Source organism: Hippoglossus hippoglossus, chromosome 23 (assembly GCF_009819705.1).
Source record: "Hippoglossus hippoglossus isolate fHipHip1 chromosome 23, fHipHip1.pri, whole genome shotgun sequence".
NCBI classification, from domain to species: domain Eukaryota; kingdom Metazoa; phylum Chordata; class Actinopteri; order Pleuronectiformes; family Pleuronectidae; genus Hippoglossus; species Hippoglossus hippoglossus.
In genome coordinates, this window is record NC_047173.1 from 15,448,084 (window position 1) to 15,465,158 (window position 17,075).

Sequence of the window (17,075 nt, forward strand, 5' to 3'; positions counted from 1 at the left end):
ACACATTCTGGGTCGAAATTCCTCTTTAAGCCGTCGCCTCGTGTGAAGCTTCACTCTGTAATTGCTGCTTTCACCATCATTTTCTTGATATTGAAGGGGGGTGGGGGGGGGGCGGTTGGTCCCAGTGGGTGCCATCTAGTGTTTGTTCGTGCACCAGGAAGAATCCAGCTCTGCAGCTCTGTCTCCAGAGTGGTGGTGGTGGCTGAAATATGAAATATGCAACTTTTCAAAAAAAAAAAAAAATCGAGGAAAAAAATGAAGTAATGTCCTCTTCACCGTAAATCCCCATGTGTTTTGTGTTTTTCCACTCCTGTCTTTTTTCACATCAGTCACTCAGTTCACAGAAGCATCAGATGTCATTTGCAGACAAACCTGCTTGTTATTGACTGGAAATCAGCGCGAGAGGAGGAAAAGAGAAAAGCAGCGACAGATTTACAGCAAGAAATTACACAGACAATGTGCAGAAAAGACTTTCTGGTTATCTCTGGCTCCTGGCATTAAAAAAAACAACTTTCCATATTCACTCCAGTGCACGTGAAAGGTTTTGTTCAATAACCTTTTTATTCATGTTGACTTAGTGGGAAAGTGTTTCTAATGATTTATTCTACCGCCTGATCGCACCAGACGTTGGATAGTGTGGCTGCTGAATTACGCAGTGCCAAATTACGCACGGGGAACAGTCGCATCGCAAACCTGCAGTTCTTCCTTTTAACTGAAACATTCAGCATGAAATGAAATAGTGTGTTGTGTGTATATATATATATGAGCACGAGCTGCTGCTGCTGCTGCTGCTGCTGCTGCTGGTAGGACGGTTGCGTTTTTTTTTTATGTGTGTGTGTGTCTTTTCTATCTCGATCTGAACTACTAACCAAGTCTCAGAGAGAGAGAGAGAGAGATCAAAATTCAATCCCGTTCTGAGAAAAAAAAAAAAAAAAAAAAAAAAAGGAGAGAAATGACGTTATTTGAATATGTGCCCAAAATCCTTAATGAATAACTTAGGACGAGTAGGAGGCAAATGCTGCCCCAGCTGTTTCCTGTTGAAAATGTCTGTGTAATGTAGATAAATGTGAGGGATTTTCTCTCTAAATCCGTCTCCTGTTCGCTAAATCTCACTTCTCCAAAACGAGCCTGCGCAATGGAACAAAGTCGGAATATTGAGATGTGACATTGCCCGCATCTCATCCTCTTTCTCCCCGTTTTTTAATGACTTCAAACAAGTTCATTTTCGCCGGGCTTTGACTTGCCGAGACCCGTGGGGATGTCTAGCGCTCTTTCCTTTCAGTGGCATTTATGTGATGTCTTCAAGGTAACTTACCTGATTTCCTTTGACACTATACATTGTCACCTTGCTTCTCGCGCACTATTTTGCACACAGCATCCTCGCGTAGTTTAAAACCGCAGCAATAAAACAGGGAATATTGAAATTGCTTATTTATATTTTACAGCTTTTTTACACGCGCGATAAATGTTGGATTTGTGCAGATTTTTACGCGTTTTCTTGCAGTTGTTGTGCATGTGCATGTTTTTGGTGATATTAAGAGATCGCCCCCCTCTTTTATTTTGATTTAATTGACTTTTTCTTTCTGGAAACCCTGGCATGCATTGTGCATGACTTTCAGTGCTCGGTGGATGAATGGGTTTTTCATCCTCCGTGCGCCCTGCATGCGCTCCTTTTTTCACCAGAAAGCTTTAATGCAGGCGGCTCTGCAACTTTCAAAGTAATTACTGCTGAGTCTGCGTTATTATTATTAAGTGCTAAATGTTTAACCTGATGCTGCGGGGTGAGGAGAGAGAGGGGAGCTTAACACGAAATACTTACGGGCACTTGGAGTCGTGATGTAGATGGATAATGTCCTGTGTTTATTCTTTTTATTATGTATATTTGGCTCACTCCGCTTCCTCCGCTGGGTTTGGCGGGAGAGACGTTTTCCATCTCACACTTTGGATCGGAAAGATCCCTGGCGCTTTTCTTTTTTTTTGTTGCGTCTTTTTACTCTGCTTTTTCAATTTGAAGCTGTTGAGTTTGGTGCGTATCAATGCGCAGACCTTTGCGCCTTTTGGCACAGGTGAAACGCGGCATACAGACTGATCAATATTGATAGGTCTTTAAATGTCAGTGATCAGAATGGAGGGTTGTTAAATTATCAGGTCATATATATGGGGGGCGGGGGGGGGGGATGATAAGCAGAGAAGTGTGGTTTCCAATTTTTACGCGCTCTGCTCCGTTGCGCACAGGCGCTCCGGAGCATCAGAGCTGCTCAGCCTCCTGTTTGGCTCCTCCACGGTGGCATGTAGTGGAAGTTTGGATTTAATACACTTTCCTCCAGAAGCGTTTATTCCTTCTTACAGAGGGAAATGTGCTGGATGATACAGAAAAAAAGCCTTAAGCCCCTTAGATTTCAACCCTAGGTGGCACTTCGGTGCCATTACGCATGGCACAGAGCCCACAGCTGGCACAGCACAGACTCTAAAAGTGACTTTCTTTGCTTGAATGTGTGATTTGATGATGCTCTGCCTTTCAGCAGTGGGAATGTTAAAGCTCTCCCTCTCTCCCTGTGCGCAGAGTGCGATGTGCTGTATCTCCTGTAGCCACACCCTCTCACTACTGCTGTGTGTCCTCACCCTGACTCCGACGGCAACAGGGGCGGGACCGGAGACCCTGTGCGGGGCGGAGCTGGTCGACACGCTGCAGTTTGTGTGTGGAGAGAGAGGCTTTTATTTCAGTAAGTGCACCTTTTTATTTATTCATAAAGGTTGGCTGTATCCGTCCCAGAGCTCTCCACCTCCAGCGAGCTCATAAATAAAAGAGCAGCCAGTTTGACATCTCGCCTTGACTTTCCCTGCATCAATGTTCTCTTTCTCCCTCCATTCATTCCTCCTCCGCTCTCACATCTCCTCCTTTACATTCACAGCATTTGTTTCGATGCTCAAATGCACCGAAGCCCAAGGAACACAAATGCAACACAGAATAATGATGAAGTACTCGGTGGCAAATCCCAGTTTTGTCAGTGGGCTTCAAGTGGAATTTGGCTGACTTTATCTCTCAGAAAAGAGGAGGAGGTATTGCTGAGGAGTTTCTCTTTTTTTTCCACCCGAGAAGGGGAAAGCTACCCAAAGAAAACCCTCCACCATGAATCCAGGATTTAAATCTTTTCCATTAAGGGTACAACCCAGCCCAGAGCAGCACAGGATATATGGAGCTACCCGAGGTTTAGGTGCAATGTTCCACCGGCAGCCAGAGTTTCTCGGGACATGTTTCCTGATCTTTCCATCAGAGATGAGCAGCGTGACTGGACATTAGCAGCATATCTGGCCCAAACTCTGCAAAGCTGAAGTTTACAACCTCATTATTCCCATTTCCTCTGCTGACATTAATCAGTTAAGCCAATTTGCACCAAATGTCCTGACAGCGCTCCACCAAAAGTCTTTTGTTTTAACTTTTCTGAGAATTGATCATCCTTTCGAACCCCGTGCAGTTTAAACATAACAATCCGTTATTAATGGTTTGGTTCGGTCCCAGAGCTGTGAAAGATTTTCCACATGTGGCTGAGTTTGTCAGCTGCCAGTTTGAAACAGATATAAGATTTCTGTGGGAGATCAGCAGCATCTATAGTGCTTTCAGTTTCTCTCTTAATCGATTGCCGTGACCTTAACCCGAAACTGAAATGGTTTGTAGCTATGGACTCTGAAGAACTTGCTGATTGATGGAAGATTAGGAGGCAGGAGAAGTCCAGTCTTTGAATCAAAGGCTCAGTCTTTAGCATTTCAGTGCTAACGCTCAGCACTGAACAGACGGTACAGCTGAGGCACAGGGGAATTTCATTTGTTTGATCATAACGCTGGACATAGAAGTGTTGAAATAAAGGCTGCATACAATCCCAGCTTGATTTCATGGAGCTTAGACTAATATTTGTCCATCCAGTCACCAAAGATGTTAAGATTCATCCACTGGGGAACATGAATGTGTGAACCTAACAGATGTTGGGATATTTCAGCCTGAAGCAAAGTGGTGGATCAACCAACCACCTTGGGAGCGTCCCTGCCAACATGGCTGAGACCTGGACAATAGTCCGGTTATTAGTTTTCACTGTTTACTCCATCGGGACCAAGTTGTCGTGGAACAACAAATTGCTCCTGCAAAGGTTCCTGAGCGGTTTCTATACGTGAGCACTTCACAAACCACTTCTACAAGAACCTAAAGGGTCGTTTTGCATAGACCTCTCGTGCTCTGATGAATCTTTGCTGTTCCTGCGAGATAAGAACCCTGATGTGGGGTTGATCTCTTATCACAGTGTTTCAATATCTGTGCATTGTTATGGATAAAGATGGTGAAGGACTGTGCTTAAAAGACGAGATCAGACAACAAGAGAAACAACAGAAAGTTGGATCTACCTTCCCCTCCTCTGTATCACATTCACCTTCCTACACAGAGGACACACCATGTTTTGCCTTGTCAGTAAAGGAGATTTGTTGTACATGTGGTGCAGAATTGTCTAATATGTAATCCTGCATGTTTGCATCTTGTCCTTTGCGCAGCTCATTGTCAGAACTGCAGCTGTGGCTGATTGTGCAGCTCACAGTTCATGTCAACTGTTAATACCAATGAAGAAAGAGGCTTTAGTGTATGTGGCTGCACACTTGTATTCAATCTGACCCTACGTGTCGCAGTCGCATGACGTTAAGTACACGGTTCTAGCGGCAGGTTAAAAAGGGTCTTTGAGTGTAATAGGGATTTTGTTTTGCAGAATCATCCAGTATCAGCGTTGTGTCTGGCAGTAGGTTACCCCATGCACCTTGCTGCTGCTGCTCCCCACCGCCCCCGCTGCCAAATTCCTCCACCCCTGCATGCAGCTTTTCCAGGACCAGTCAACATCATTCTCTGCATCGGGCCCTTTGTGCAGCGTTTGTGCCAGAGAGCTGTTGGAGAGCCACCAAGCTGCTGCAAAGCTGCGAGTCTTGTTCGTCCAGATGCTGCTGGCAGCGCCACATGCTGTGAAGTGGTCATGACAGCCTGCTCAATTGCCAGTTTTCTGCCAGTTAAGACTTCTTTTTTTTTTTTCGGTCTTTGGAGTCTTCTGCCGCAGCACTTCTCGTGTACAAATGGCCATGTTCTCTTCATTTAGGCTGAGTGTGGAAGATTATGGGTCTACATGATCAAGTATTAGGTTTTAGTGGATGCGGGACCTGATTTTTTTTTTCATGGAAACTCAGTTTGTTCAGCCATTATTTTGCTTCTGGGTAAAACTTCATTGAGCAATATATGTTATCGGTGAAATCCTCAAGACCAACTGGACTTGGGTTTGAAAAAAAAACTGTGATATCAACACAGTAGATCCTCGGGCAGTGTTTAGTATCTCAGTTTGAAGGGTTGTGAACCGGTCCAGAGAAGTGTCTGCACGTTGTAGCTAAAAGTGGAAGAAATGTTTACGGCTCTGACAACGCATGAGGGTGTCCAGAGACTGTAACGATGTGAGAATGTGAAGCAGTGTTGGCGACTGATAGACTTTTACTACAGCTTTATAAACGCTTCTCCCAGTTCTAGAGAAGTGCAGCACCACTGTCCACGATCATCTGGTGAGAAAGTGTTGAACGGAGGCCAACGGTAACTCGCGGGTCCTGATGCAAGATACACTTCTTAAACAGAAACAGACCCTTTTGTGGTAGCGGGAATGTATTTGTCTTTCCTGCATCACCCTACACTGAGCAGTCACTGAGCTGCACAGCGTCCATGTATCAATGCCACATTTCCCTGTATTTCACGAGCACTCCATCCTTTTTCTGAGACGCCGACGAGCTCCGAGCAGCAGGGTGCTGTACCTTGGAAAATATCCCGTTCCCTCAGTTTCTCTTCTCGCTCGCTCATATTTTTCACCGTCATTCCTTTTTTTTTTTATTTCTCTCCTCCGCGTCGCTCGCCACATGCACCAGTGGCTGTTTGCATAAAAATATCTGGAGACTCCATTTGGGTCTGTGTCGTCTGCGGGACACAGCAGTGTAGCAGCTTGGCCAAAGGAGGCGTGCTCCTCTCCCTGAACTCTTCCCCTCCAGCCTGGTCATGTTGAACTTGGCAACCCTCTAATTGATAATGTGTCCAGAGACGGTGTTGCAACGACATTGGCTTTTCTGCGTAGGCTGCTTTTGCCAATCCACCTCACGCGTGCCACCAGTAAAGTAGCACACATGCACCAGAAGGCTGCAGATTTCCTACCCTGACAGAAATGCTAAATACCAGTCGGTGGAAATTCTTTTTTTTTTAAGGTAATGAAACAAACTGCGGTCTCAGAAACAGAAAAAAAAAATAAAAAATCCACAACCCAAGTCAGTTTTTCCAATTATTAGCCTGACCTAGAAATCCTCAGTTGTCTTTGTAATGCTGTAGCAGGCAGCCCCCTGATTTCTGTGGGATGTTCATTCCATGAATCAGATCTGTTATGGGAGTTTTTCTGGCTAAAGTGTGAGTGCTAAGTAGCTCCATGTCCTAAGTCACTTTTAGTTCATGGTGAAATGTTCTCACTTATTCAAAAGGGAGCATGGAATATAGAATCTAACTGTTGATTTCAGCAAAATGAATGATCTCGTTCGGGGGCCAAAAACCTAAATGCTGGTACATGAAGTTCTCACAAACGACAAAAACAACCCAAATATGATTGTTTATTAGTTTGGCTTTTACCTGTTTAAGGGGGAAACGACAGGGGAGGAAAATATCGTTTGGCTGCCACTGATGAGACTTGATCCTCAATGTTCGTCCCTGTCAATTTTTTATTCTAGAGCTGGAGAGAGAGAGAGAGAGAGAGAGAGAGAGAGAGGTAGAATGTGTAAACAGCATGTCACATGCATGCACGCACACATGCACACGCTCAACACACACACACATAGCTCGGCCTTGTCCCTCAGCAGCAGGGGATTATGTGGATTACAGGATGATCAGGACACCCTCCCTCCCTCGCTCCCTCCCTCCCTAGCTTTACACTGGACCTGAGCACACAGCGGAAAACACTGAGATCTGAAGAAAGACCTCCTGTGTCTTCCCCATCACTGCAAAAAAAAAAAAAAAAGGTGTCGTTTTCCCATTAAGACCCCGAACTGAAAAATGTCCGACCCTCCTGTGACTCGTTGCTCGGTGGAACAAAGGAGGCGTCTCATGAAAAGGACAGACAGGCATCCTCCAGATTCGGATCTGGACATTCGGTGAAGTTGAGACTTGAGGGATTTGAGGACACTGGTACCGAACACCACTTCACCTTTGAAACTCTTCATCAGTTTGATCCAATTACATAATGTCGGACGTCTACAGAGACAAACGCAGACATATCTTGTTGCATTAGCGCAGAGATCAACAAGATAGTTGATATCCTGGGATCCTTTTTTTATTCCTTTCGTCATCACCTTAGGTTGTGTCTTAAATTGTCTTGAATTCCAGCTGTTGATCACCTGTTAAATATCTGGAAATACAGTTCAATTCTAGTTTCTTCTTTCAGACATAACTACATATGGTAACTGGGAGCAACTCTCCCTTACCCCCTTGATAATATGATACACTTTGAATGCAAGCAGTCCTACATACTGTTGTTAGTACCGTCACTTATACACACGTTATTAATCTGCAGGTGTTTCTTCCTCTGGACCGAAACCTTCTTCACAAAATGATGAAGATGAAGATGATATGTAAGATCTGTTATTTATTGGTATTCCCAGTGCATACAAGACAAGCTTTGTTTAGTAATGGGAGGTATATTCGTATTGTTTCTCATTTTTAATGCTAACGTTTAGCCACTAAAAATGCATAAATATGTTCCTTGTCTGACACCATTTTATTTGACCCATTATTTACAATCTTACGTGAGGAATTTATTACAAGTAACTTTCACCCAATTCTTTTACACGACCTGAACACGAGCCATACATTTATAAACACTTCAAAAGAACCAGCCTAAAATTAGCCCTGGGATTTTATTTTTCATATAATGCAGTAATTTAGAAAAAAAAAAAGTTCTGCCGACGAAAACCTTCCCTGAATAAATACACTTTGATTTATATTGATAATGTTGTGAACAACTCTTTCGATTCTAGGCGGAATACATTTGGATCAGATGTTAGTGTCACAGCGCAGTAATGTGAGGAACACTTCACTCATGCCATAAAGTCATTGTGGTACCAGTGATAAAGAGGTAGTTTCCAGTGCTTTAGCAGCTCTTGTAGTCCCTGCCCGGCTGTAAACTTGCCTGACACTTTGCAGGAAGAGCAGTGCACCGGCTCCAAGAATCCACTGGTTTTTATTGACCATGACCAGGCTGTAAAACTCAGATGCTTTCTGTACCACGCTGGAATGGGGGAATCCAGCCATCTCTCTCCAGTGCCGTTCCTTAGAGGTGTCACGGTTCTCAGAAACTGGACCAACGAGCACAACTCAGGAGGCAAATGTAAAAGTACAGAGCCTGCACTTAAAAAAAAAAAAGCAGAAAACAAAGGTATGAAACCACATGCAGGCAAACAAAGTACAAAAGGTCCGGCTGAGGCGAACTCAAAAGAAAGAACTCAAGCAAGGTCCAAAACATGATCAAGATCAAAAAAGACCGCCAGAGAACAAAGCTTTGGAAAGCTGTAAGGCACATGGCACAAAGACAACCTGGCAAAGAGCGGGTGGAAATGGACCAATATATACACTAGGGAGTTAAAGAGGGATGTGGAGCAGGTGAACAGGTGAGGAGGAGGAGGAGGAGGAGGAGGAGGAGGAGGTTCTTCTACATATGTCTAAACAATTAAATCGGATGAATAAGCAGATTGAGAGATGGTAGAACCACCTCCCCTCAAGAGAAGCCTCCTGAGGTCAGGATGGACCCCAGACATGACCGCTCCCATGTCTGGGGTCTGGCTGCTCCCACTTCCTGGTTCTTCCATTCAGTTTGACTGCACATGGAGCAACAAGGGAAAGAACGATGCAGGGGTGTTGATTGGTTAAAGAGCCCCTTCAATTTAATTTCTGCAGCATCTCGAATTTAACGGTGCTGTCATCCAGCTCTCATTCCGTCTGTTGCAGGTTGAGCTGTGTACTTGACCTGGAGTTCTCAGGCAAATGATCATTGAATAAAAAAATGCCAGTAGCCGCCAGACTCACCGGAGTCGAGTTCTGGGGAAGATATTTGAGTCTCAGAGGGCGACATGCTCTTAGTGATGAAGAGCGCCTGAGCCAGCATCTCCTCACTCTCTGAGAACAAGCTGACTGGGTTCACGGTGGCCTGATTATACTGTCATCAGGCAGATTTAAAATGGAAGAGTCTTGGAAATACAAATAAAAAGTCTAAGGCAGGCAAGCGAAGTGCAAAGGGTCGAGCTGAGGCAAGATCCAGAAAAAGAAACGCAGACAGGGTCCAAGACTCGATCGAAAGAGGCAGGCAAAGAACGGAGCGCTGGAAAGGTAAGGCATTTGGAACAAAGACAATTTGGCAGAGAGCAAGTGGAAATGGACCAGTATACTCGGAGGCTAATGAGGGAGTTGGCAATAGGTGAGCAGGTGAGTGGGAGGAAGAGCAGGTCCGAGGATCCCTCGGTCCAGAAAGGCAGGTGACAGGGGCCGCGTCTGAAATGACCGTGCAGAAAACAAGTCCACCGAACGGAGGATCAGACCGAAACTCAAAACCACGACAGGAGGAACGAGCACGATAAATGTGTTTCAGAACGTGCCAAATACTTTTTATAGTATCAAAGCACTTTGTTCTGATCAGTTTGCAGCCTGCTCACTCACGGACGACATCAGCTGGATGCACAGCAGACACAATTTATTTCAAAGGCCAGCGAGAGTTACGGAAAAACAGGGAACACGCCAGAACATATCAAAATGTCCACAAAAACCAAAACCACTTGTGCAGCATCGGGCTGAGTTCACGCCGACAGCAGCACGGTGTGAAAAATGCAGCCCCCCCCCCCCTCCCGCCCCTTAAAAGACTACGCTACTCGTTAACGGAGATGGGGCGGTTAACCAGACAAATCTTAGTCCTTATCCTTTAAGTAACTGTTTGAAAACTTTTTTACAGAGAAATAGAAAAATCTCACCCTCGTGTCACTCAAAGTAAAGCCTGTGTAAAACCATGATGGGCTCATTACTGCCCCTTGAGGCCGGCGGGTGGAAAACACAGACTGGTTGGTGATTAATGGATTAATAGGGTTTTTGGGGGGGGGGGGGGTTGTTGGATTGGTTTGATTGTTTGAAGACATTTTAAGACCATAATGAATTAAATTCAAGACCAATGTCAAGGAATATCAATTTCCCACTGGTCTCGTCTGTAGTTTTATTGCTGCACTAATATCTGTATCATTAGGAAAGAACTGCAACACATGGAGACATTACAAACTATGCATGTAGCCAAAGCATTTCTCTTGAGGGCAGAGAAGCATTAAATGAACGTTACCATCATTAAGACCTACTTAAAGATATTTAAGACCAGCCCTGATAATACAATAGACACTATGAGAGGGTTTAAATGGATAATATGACACATTAGCATCCTCTTGAAGCTACAAATCCTTCTAAATAACTAAGTGTTGAGTATTTGATGATCATTAATCGACATCTGATGTCAAACGACCGTAATCGTGCATGAATTGTGTATTTCTGCACATTCCCCAGCCTGTAACACATCATCGGTATGAACATGATAAGCCACAGCTGCACTCTGCCAACGATGGCTGAAATGCTGACACACGCTTTCTAATCCGATCCGAAACCCTGCGTCATCGCCATCGTGCTCGATCCCCCGCGCGGCGTCCATCTCCAGCGGCAGAAGGCCGCGAGGCGCAGAGCACTGGCAGGAAATGTTGTTTACCCTTATTTGTTTAACGACAGTCGGAGCAAACAACTCTTTGTTTATGAGGGATTAACGCAGTCATCCATGCAACCGGAGCATTTAAAACCTCGCAAAGCTTTCAGACCTGATTATTATATGCGTGTTTTTCTCCAACCTGCCCGAGCTGATTATCCTACATTTTACAACCGGTGCCAGCTGATTTTTCCTCTTCCTTCCAGCTGTTTGTGCAGCGGGGTTGCGGGCTATTTTCAGAAGAATAGCGGACGTTAATTTGTGAGGCTTTATTGGGAGGGATTGGAGAACAGGGCCAGGCAATGAGGGCCACGGCCCCTCTTTTGGCTTTCAGCATCCATTATATAATCTCCAGCCAGGGCTTACTGTCATATTTCTCCAAATGTCTTGACATCAGGTGTTAATACAACTGCCAGGGCTGGTTATACTGATACACACCACAGGGGAGAAATAGCAGGTTGTGTGTTTTTCACAGGAACTACAATGGAAAACACAGTGGAATACCTGACCATAAAAGGTGTGACTGTCAGTCATTTGAATTAAATAGAAATACTGATGTCAACAGCTATATTAAGGTTTAGATCTGTCTTTCAACACGTCTATTTTCGGAGTCCAAGATCTGGGTGAATCCAGTTCCTCTGTTCCCTAAATAATGCAGGTGCGCAGCGTATTTTTAGCATCATCCCACCTGATGTGCATCATGAAAGCATCTCTGTTGTCCCACCCACCCCCCCCCCATTCACACCTGCCTCAGCCTCACCCCTGCTTTGTGTCAGCGGGTCCGGGGGAGAAGAAGGATGCTTCTATTTCTGAATGAAAGCTGCTGCTCTGTCCAAAGCAACATTGTCAGGACAAGGCAGACAGAGAGCAGAAGTTAATGCACTTTGTCAGCACTGGCAGGCTTCTGAGCCAAGAGCTATTAACTCTGAGAGGGAAAGGCATTTCCTCCTTGTAAATGCCATATTAAATTATTATTATTTCATTTGGTAACAGGGAAAAGCCCATCAGGGCTATAACGCTCAAGGTGAGTTTTTCTAAAGGCCACCAAAAGAGCCGGTAGTTTCGAGGGGGGTCAGGGAGTTGACAAAGGGAAGCGAGCCTTGTCGTTATGGTAACTTGATGCGAGTGTCACACCTTCAAATAGTCTCGTGCCTTTTTAAATTACGCTACAACGAGAAGATGTTTCCAATGCATCCCTGCAATACCACGACTTCCTCTTCCTTCTTTGGCATAAAAGGTCCATCTCCATCAGGAGTGAGCCCTCATGGTGCTCAGGCTTCTGCCAAATGGAAATGTGAATGAACAGTGGGGCATAGCCAGCAGGGGCGTGGCCTTCGGGGCTGCCTAGCTGCTTCTGCAGGTTGATTGGGCCCAGTGGGTTTTGGGGTTTGGCGTCACCGGATGAGTCCTGCCTGTGTTCTCAACTTTTTTACAGGGGAAGCAGCTGCTACACGGAATAAATCAATGTCGTTAAGGCTGTTCATATTATGGGAATCAGACCCATGTCCTGGTTTTATAAAGTTTTCTTTTCACAGTCTGGCAGTTTAGCTGATGGTCAGTGAATAGAAGTTGTCAACGTCTCCTCACTTTTCTCCCTCCTCTTGTTGTGCTCCTCAGGTAAACCAGGTTATGGCCCCAATGCACGGCGGTCACGCGGCATTGTGGACGAGTGCTGCTTCCAAAGCTGTGAGCTGCGGCGCCTGGAGATGTACTGTGCACCTGCCAAGGCTAGCAAGGCAGCTCGCTCTGTGCGTGCACAGCGCCACACAGACATGCCGAGAGCGCCTAAGGTTAGTACCGCAGGGCACAAGGTGGACAAGGGCACAGAGCGTAGGACAGCACAGCAGCCAGACAAGACAAAAAACAAGAAGGTGAGCTCAACGCCCAACAGATACACTCTTTACAAAGGTTTACTTGTGAGGAAATGTGGGGGGGGGGGAAAGAACAGGATTGACATTTTGGGAAATCCGAGGATTGATGCCACTCACATATCTGTAGTGTGAAATCACAACCAGCAGGCAGAAAAAGAATTTGCAGGCCGGGCCAGAGTAAATTATTAAACAAAGGTTATATAATCTAATTGCTTCTCTTTGGCAAGACATCTGATGTCAGATGGTCGTGATGATGATGCTACTTCCAGCTGCTTTTTAGCCAAAACATTAGCAGGAATTCCTTGCAGAAAATATTATTTAATTTATGGCAAAACATTCTATTGCTATAATTGTTATTATGGCATTTTTGTAACATTCTGGGATGCATTTCTTTTGTATCTATAAATTGGTCAGATTAAATTGTCCCATAAAAAATACTGTATGTTATATAGTGAGCTTCAGGGGAGCAGTATGATGATTTAGGCTAAATAAAGCATAACAACTAACACATTATATCTTTAATCATTAAAAAAAAAACATAATGAAAAACCTGTTTCCGAGGTTGTTGAGACTATTTCTTGACTGGGAACATTGTGAAAGAACAAGGCGAGCCTGTTTCCTCTGATCCAGCTGATGGCTGCATTAAATATTCAGTGTACAGACATGAGAATGGTATCAAACCTCTCCTATCATTTTACAGCATTTTTTCAAATGGTCAAACTGTTACTGTAAAGGTTCATTGGGTTCACGTTTACTCACAGTTTAGTGCAGAGCAAGAGAAATGAATCCATCCTTCTTAAGTGGCTTCGTTTTTCCTCCCACAGAGACCTTCACCGGGACATAGTCACTCATCCTTTAAGGTAGGCTTTCAAAGGGATTCTTCTCATCTCATGATTATTGCTATGACTTTATCATTATATAATTTAGACCACACAATCTCCACTTTGACATTCTTAAGCAGAACAAGCTTTATTTTGAAACGAGAGACGCTCGTTCAAACAATCTTAGCTTTGAAATCTTAATCCCTTGGACAAATAAAGAAGCCGTGATCTCTAAAGACAGAGTCTGTTTCATCCCCCGGAGTTGCCAACCTGCGAGAGTGTGATCCTTTTAAGATTTGACCGTGTGCTTTTTCCCGTCCTTCTCTCAAAAAAGAAAACCATTAGCAGGAGAAGGAACTAAGTGGTTTTTGTGGTAGACCCCGTGGCACTGCAGCTCCCCAGGCAGTACTGTACATTATGTGCTGAAATTCTGGCGTCTCACCATAACACACTGACGCATGCGAGGTCTGGAGATGAAGCGTGCATATCATGTTTGGTGTATCAACGTGTGCAGTGGCCTCCACATCATTCATCTGCTCATTGATTTGTGGATTGTGGTGCAGAGTGAACGCTGGTGTTCCTGTACCAATCTTATTTTTCCTCTAAAGTCAAACTACAATGTGAATTCCTATCACGTTTTGGGTCAGGAAATGGTGGCAAGTTCATAAATCCCGCCTCCCCCATGTTAGTGGATGGGACATTGACCAAATTGAAAAGTCAAATAGAAGATGGCTTCTGTCATTTTAGGTAGAATTTATCAAAAACAGTGTGAAAGCTGCGTATAGACTCCATCCCGAATGACGTCAAAATGGCAACGTGGAGCTTTGTTGTCCAACTTCATGTACAGTTTACTGAATGTTGAAGAGCGCTGAGTAATCGTCAGTATTAGTGCTGTTCGCAACTCCTGCTTTTGTTATGTTGTGGTTTTTGTGCAAATTTCAAACTCAAAGAATTCACTAAGTATGTGTTTTTGTGTTTGTTTGTTTCTCTCAATGCAGGAAGTGCATCAGAAAAACTCAAGTCGAGGCAACACGGGCGGCCGAAATTACAGAATGTAGGGACGGAGCGAATGGACACATGCCCAGTGACTTGGGGAGAGAGAAGGGAGTGGCCTTACCCGGTACCCCTGTGGAATGGTTCACTGTAAAACAAAACAAAGAGGATGCTAACGATGGTTCGAAAAGCTCTTCACAATGATTTAAACCTGAGAGCTGAGGGGTTGTTGAAGGGTTTGATGAGGGATCTTGTGATTATTTTATACACTGCACCATTCCATATCGGGAGGAATTCTTTGTTAATGCAATGTAACAGACTAGTTTAGCTGCTGAGACACGAACAAGAGCTTATTATACCTCCATGTGTGAGCTGCGCTGCCCCTGGCTCCAGGAAAGGTCCTGGGCGTTAGGCCATGTTCAACAATGAGTGGTCCATCCTGTCGCTTGAACTTTGTGGAGGTAAATCCGTTTACTCTGAGAGGTGATTCATTCACTCCTCTGATAAGACAGGATATTATATCACCGGCCATATTTAACAGTTGCTACCCCCAAAATTATAAAAAATCTGATTCTCTTATCTTCAGGTTTGCTTCATGCACCATGCATTACCACGGATTTTTCAAAAAGAGTAAAACAAGGTTTGTTTTCCAGGAAAAAGACCCGGGGGCTCATTATCAGAAGGTTTGAGTCCGATCCAAATCCTTCCTAAGCCCAAAGAAGTGTTGAGAACCTATCTAAACAAATCAAGCCCCATTAGATTGGATTTTGAGAAAGGTGGGAAGTATTGTAGGTACTAGAAAAATATGATGATTAACCAAATTAACCAAATGTTTCTTTCGGCAAGTACATGGTGCTTGTTTGGTTGTCAGAAATGGGTCATTGGGCGGATTCAAAGTGCATTTGGCATAAATGAGAGGAATAAGTCAAATAGCAAAATGTCACCATGTCCAATCCAGTTACACAATGATCAACATTTGAGTCTGAGGCCTGAGTTCAAGGTTAAGCACAAGTCATGAAGGTTCCGTCAACAAGCACTCTTCTAATTCTCGTGAAGAACTCGCACAGTGTTCCCGGGATCTGTCAATAACGAAGTTTAAAGCAGAAGACAGGGAGGCTGTAACAATATTCAATTGAAACAGATGATTTTAATGATTGATGGATCTTGGCCTGTGATGTTTTGTTAGTTGGGGGAGGCTGTGAACTTTCGCTGCTTCAGTTGTCGCTTGGACTGCGTTATCTGCCACGACGGGGAGAGTACAAAAAAAAACTCTTCCGTTGCAAAGTCCACCAGAAAAATCCGCAGAATAAAAGGTTTGGTAAATATTGCAAACCGAAACAAGTCCTCCTGGAGATGTGAGATACGGCACACATACACAAACACATACAACGCACCAAGAATAAATGAGAGTTGTGTAACTGTGAGCAAGAGTCAAGTACACACAGACACACAGACACACACACACACACACACACACACACACACACACACACACACAAATGAAAAAAGCCAGTTCTGAGAAGTCCTTGCACGAGGATCGACAGTCACGGCTGTTTGTTCAAGCCTCCGATGCGAATTTCCTTTTATCGCACGAACCGCGCAAGACATCCCATCTCTGGCTCCGCCTCCTCTGCCTGTGTATAATCAAACAGTACTCCCATTTATGTTAACCTATGCATCGCTATCATTCATTGTACATGATGGTTTCATATAAAAAAACTGTATTAAGAATCCTATCCACTGTATAATGGTGCTATTTTGTAGTTTGTTACTTGCAGGAGATGGCTAAGACAGACAGGTGGCAGGGCGTACATCGGAGGTCTTCCCTTTTGCACAGCCTTGTGGCCACCATTTTAATAGTGTTTTTATTTGTAAGCTGTTTCAAATAAGGTAGTAGTGTAAGCGAGTAAATGTATCTGTGTGAAATCTGTGAATGCATGGAGAATTAAAAGATAAGAAAATACCATGGTGTGGTCCCAAGAAGGCAAAAAATGCTATTTTTTCTACTGTTTTTAAATTATTTTCTCAACATAGATCCCTTATGCCAAATAACTTGACAAAAGTACTGTGAACTGTGATTCTTCCAATTGTATTGAGATTGTCAAAAGTCATGGTGTGCTTTTGTCTGTCACTGGAAGCCATTGTGTTCACGATTAAAATCACTTAAAGCGAGACTACATAACTTTTGCTGGACAGCGGCCACTCTGGCCACAAGTGGTAATTACAGGACCATCAATTACGCATTGGCTTTGCCTCTGTTTCCCCGAGATAGTCGTTACTCCGATGCTTTAAAAATACATCATCACGGTTATCGCTAAAATGCTAACATTTAGATTAGCAGCCACACAAGTACTGAACAGCAAATGTAAATGTTGTCTAGCGTAAAGGAGTAGTTTGAAATTTAAAAATAACTTGTTTTCTTGATGAAGGCTCATTTGATGCTGCCTTAACGTACGAAAAGAGCCCCTTCATGTGTCGTTTACATTGGCATGGATGTTCAGAAATAGATCCGCTAGAGGGCAGCACAGAGTTGAGAGTGTCCGACAACCTATTAACCTCTAGCTCTGTTAGACTAT

The 17,075-nt window shown here is 44.1% G+C and overlaps 1 protein-coding gene across 1 annotated transcript; it reads left to right on the top strand.

Annotated features, from left to right (window-relative positions):
- The first annotated feature begins 1,008 nt into the window (after window positions 1-1,008).
- igf1 (insulin-like growth factor 1) lies at window positions 1,009-16,235 on the top strand. The gene is made up of 5 exons (XM_034578004.1): window positions 1,009-1,306; window positions 2,564-2,723; window positions 12,432-12,685; window positions 13,510-13,545; window positions 14,505-16,235. Exons 1-5 carry the CDS (start codon window positions 1,259-1,261, stop codon window positions 14,562-14,564), a joined length of 558 nt encoding a protein of 185 aa, XP_034433895.1. The 5' UTR covers window positions 1,009-1,258; the 3' UTR covers window positions 14,565-16,235.
- The last annotated feature ends 840 nt before the right edge of the window (window positions 16,236-17,075 follow it).

Coding starts and splice junctions, on each gene's coding strand:
- igf1 (XM_034578004.1), top strand. CDS start 1,259: ATGTCTAGCGCTCTTTCCTTTCAGTGGCATTTATGTGATGTCTTCAAG. Junction 12,686..13,509: donor ACAAGACAAAAAACAAGAAG/GTGAGCTCAACG, acceptor TTCCTCCCACAG/AGACCTTCACCGGGACATAG. Junction 13,546..14,504: donor ATAGTCACTCATCCTTTAAG/GTAGGCTTTCAA, acceptor CTCTCAATGCAG/GAAGTGCATCAGAAAAACTC.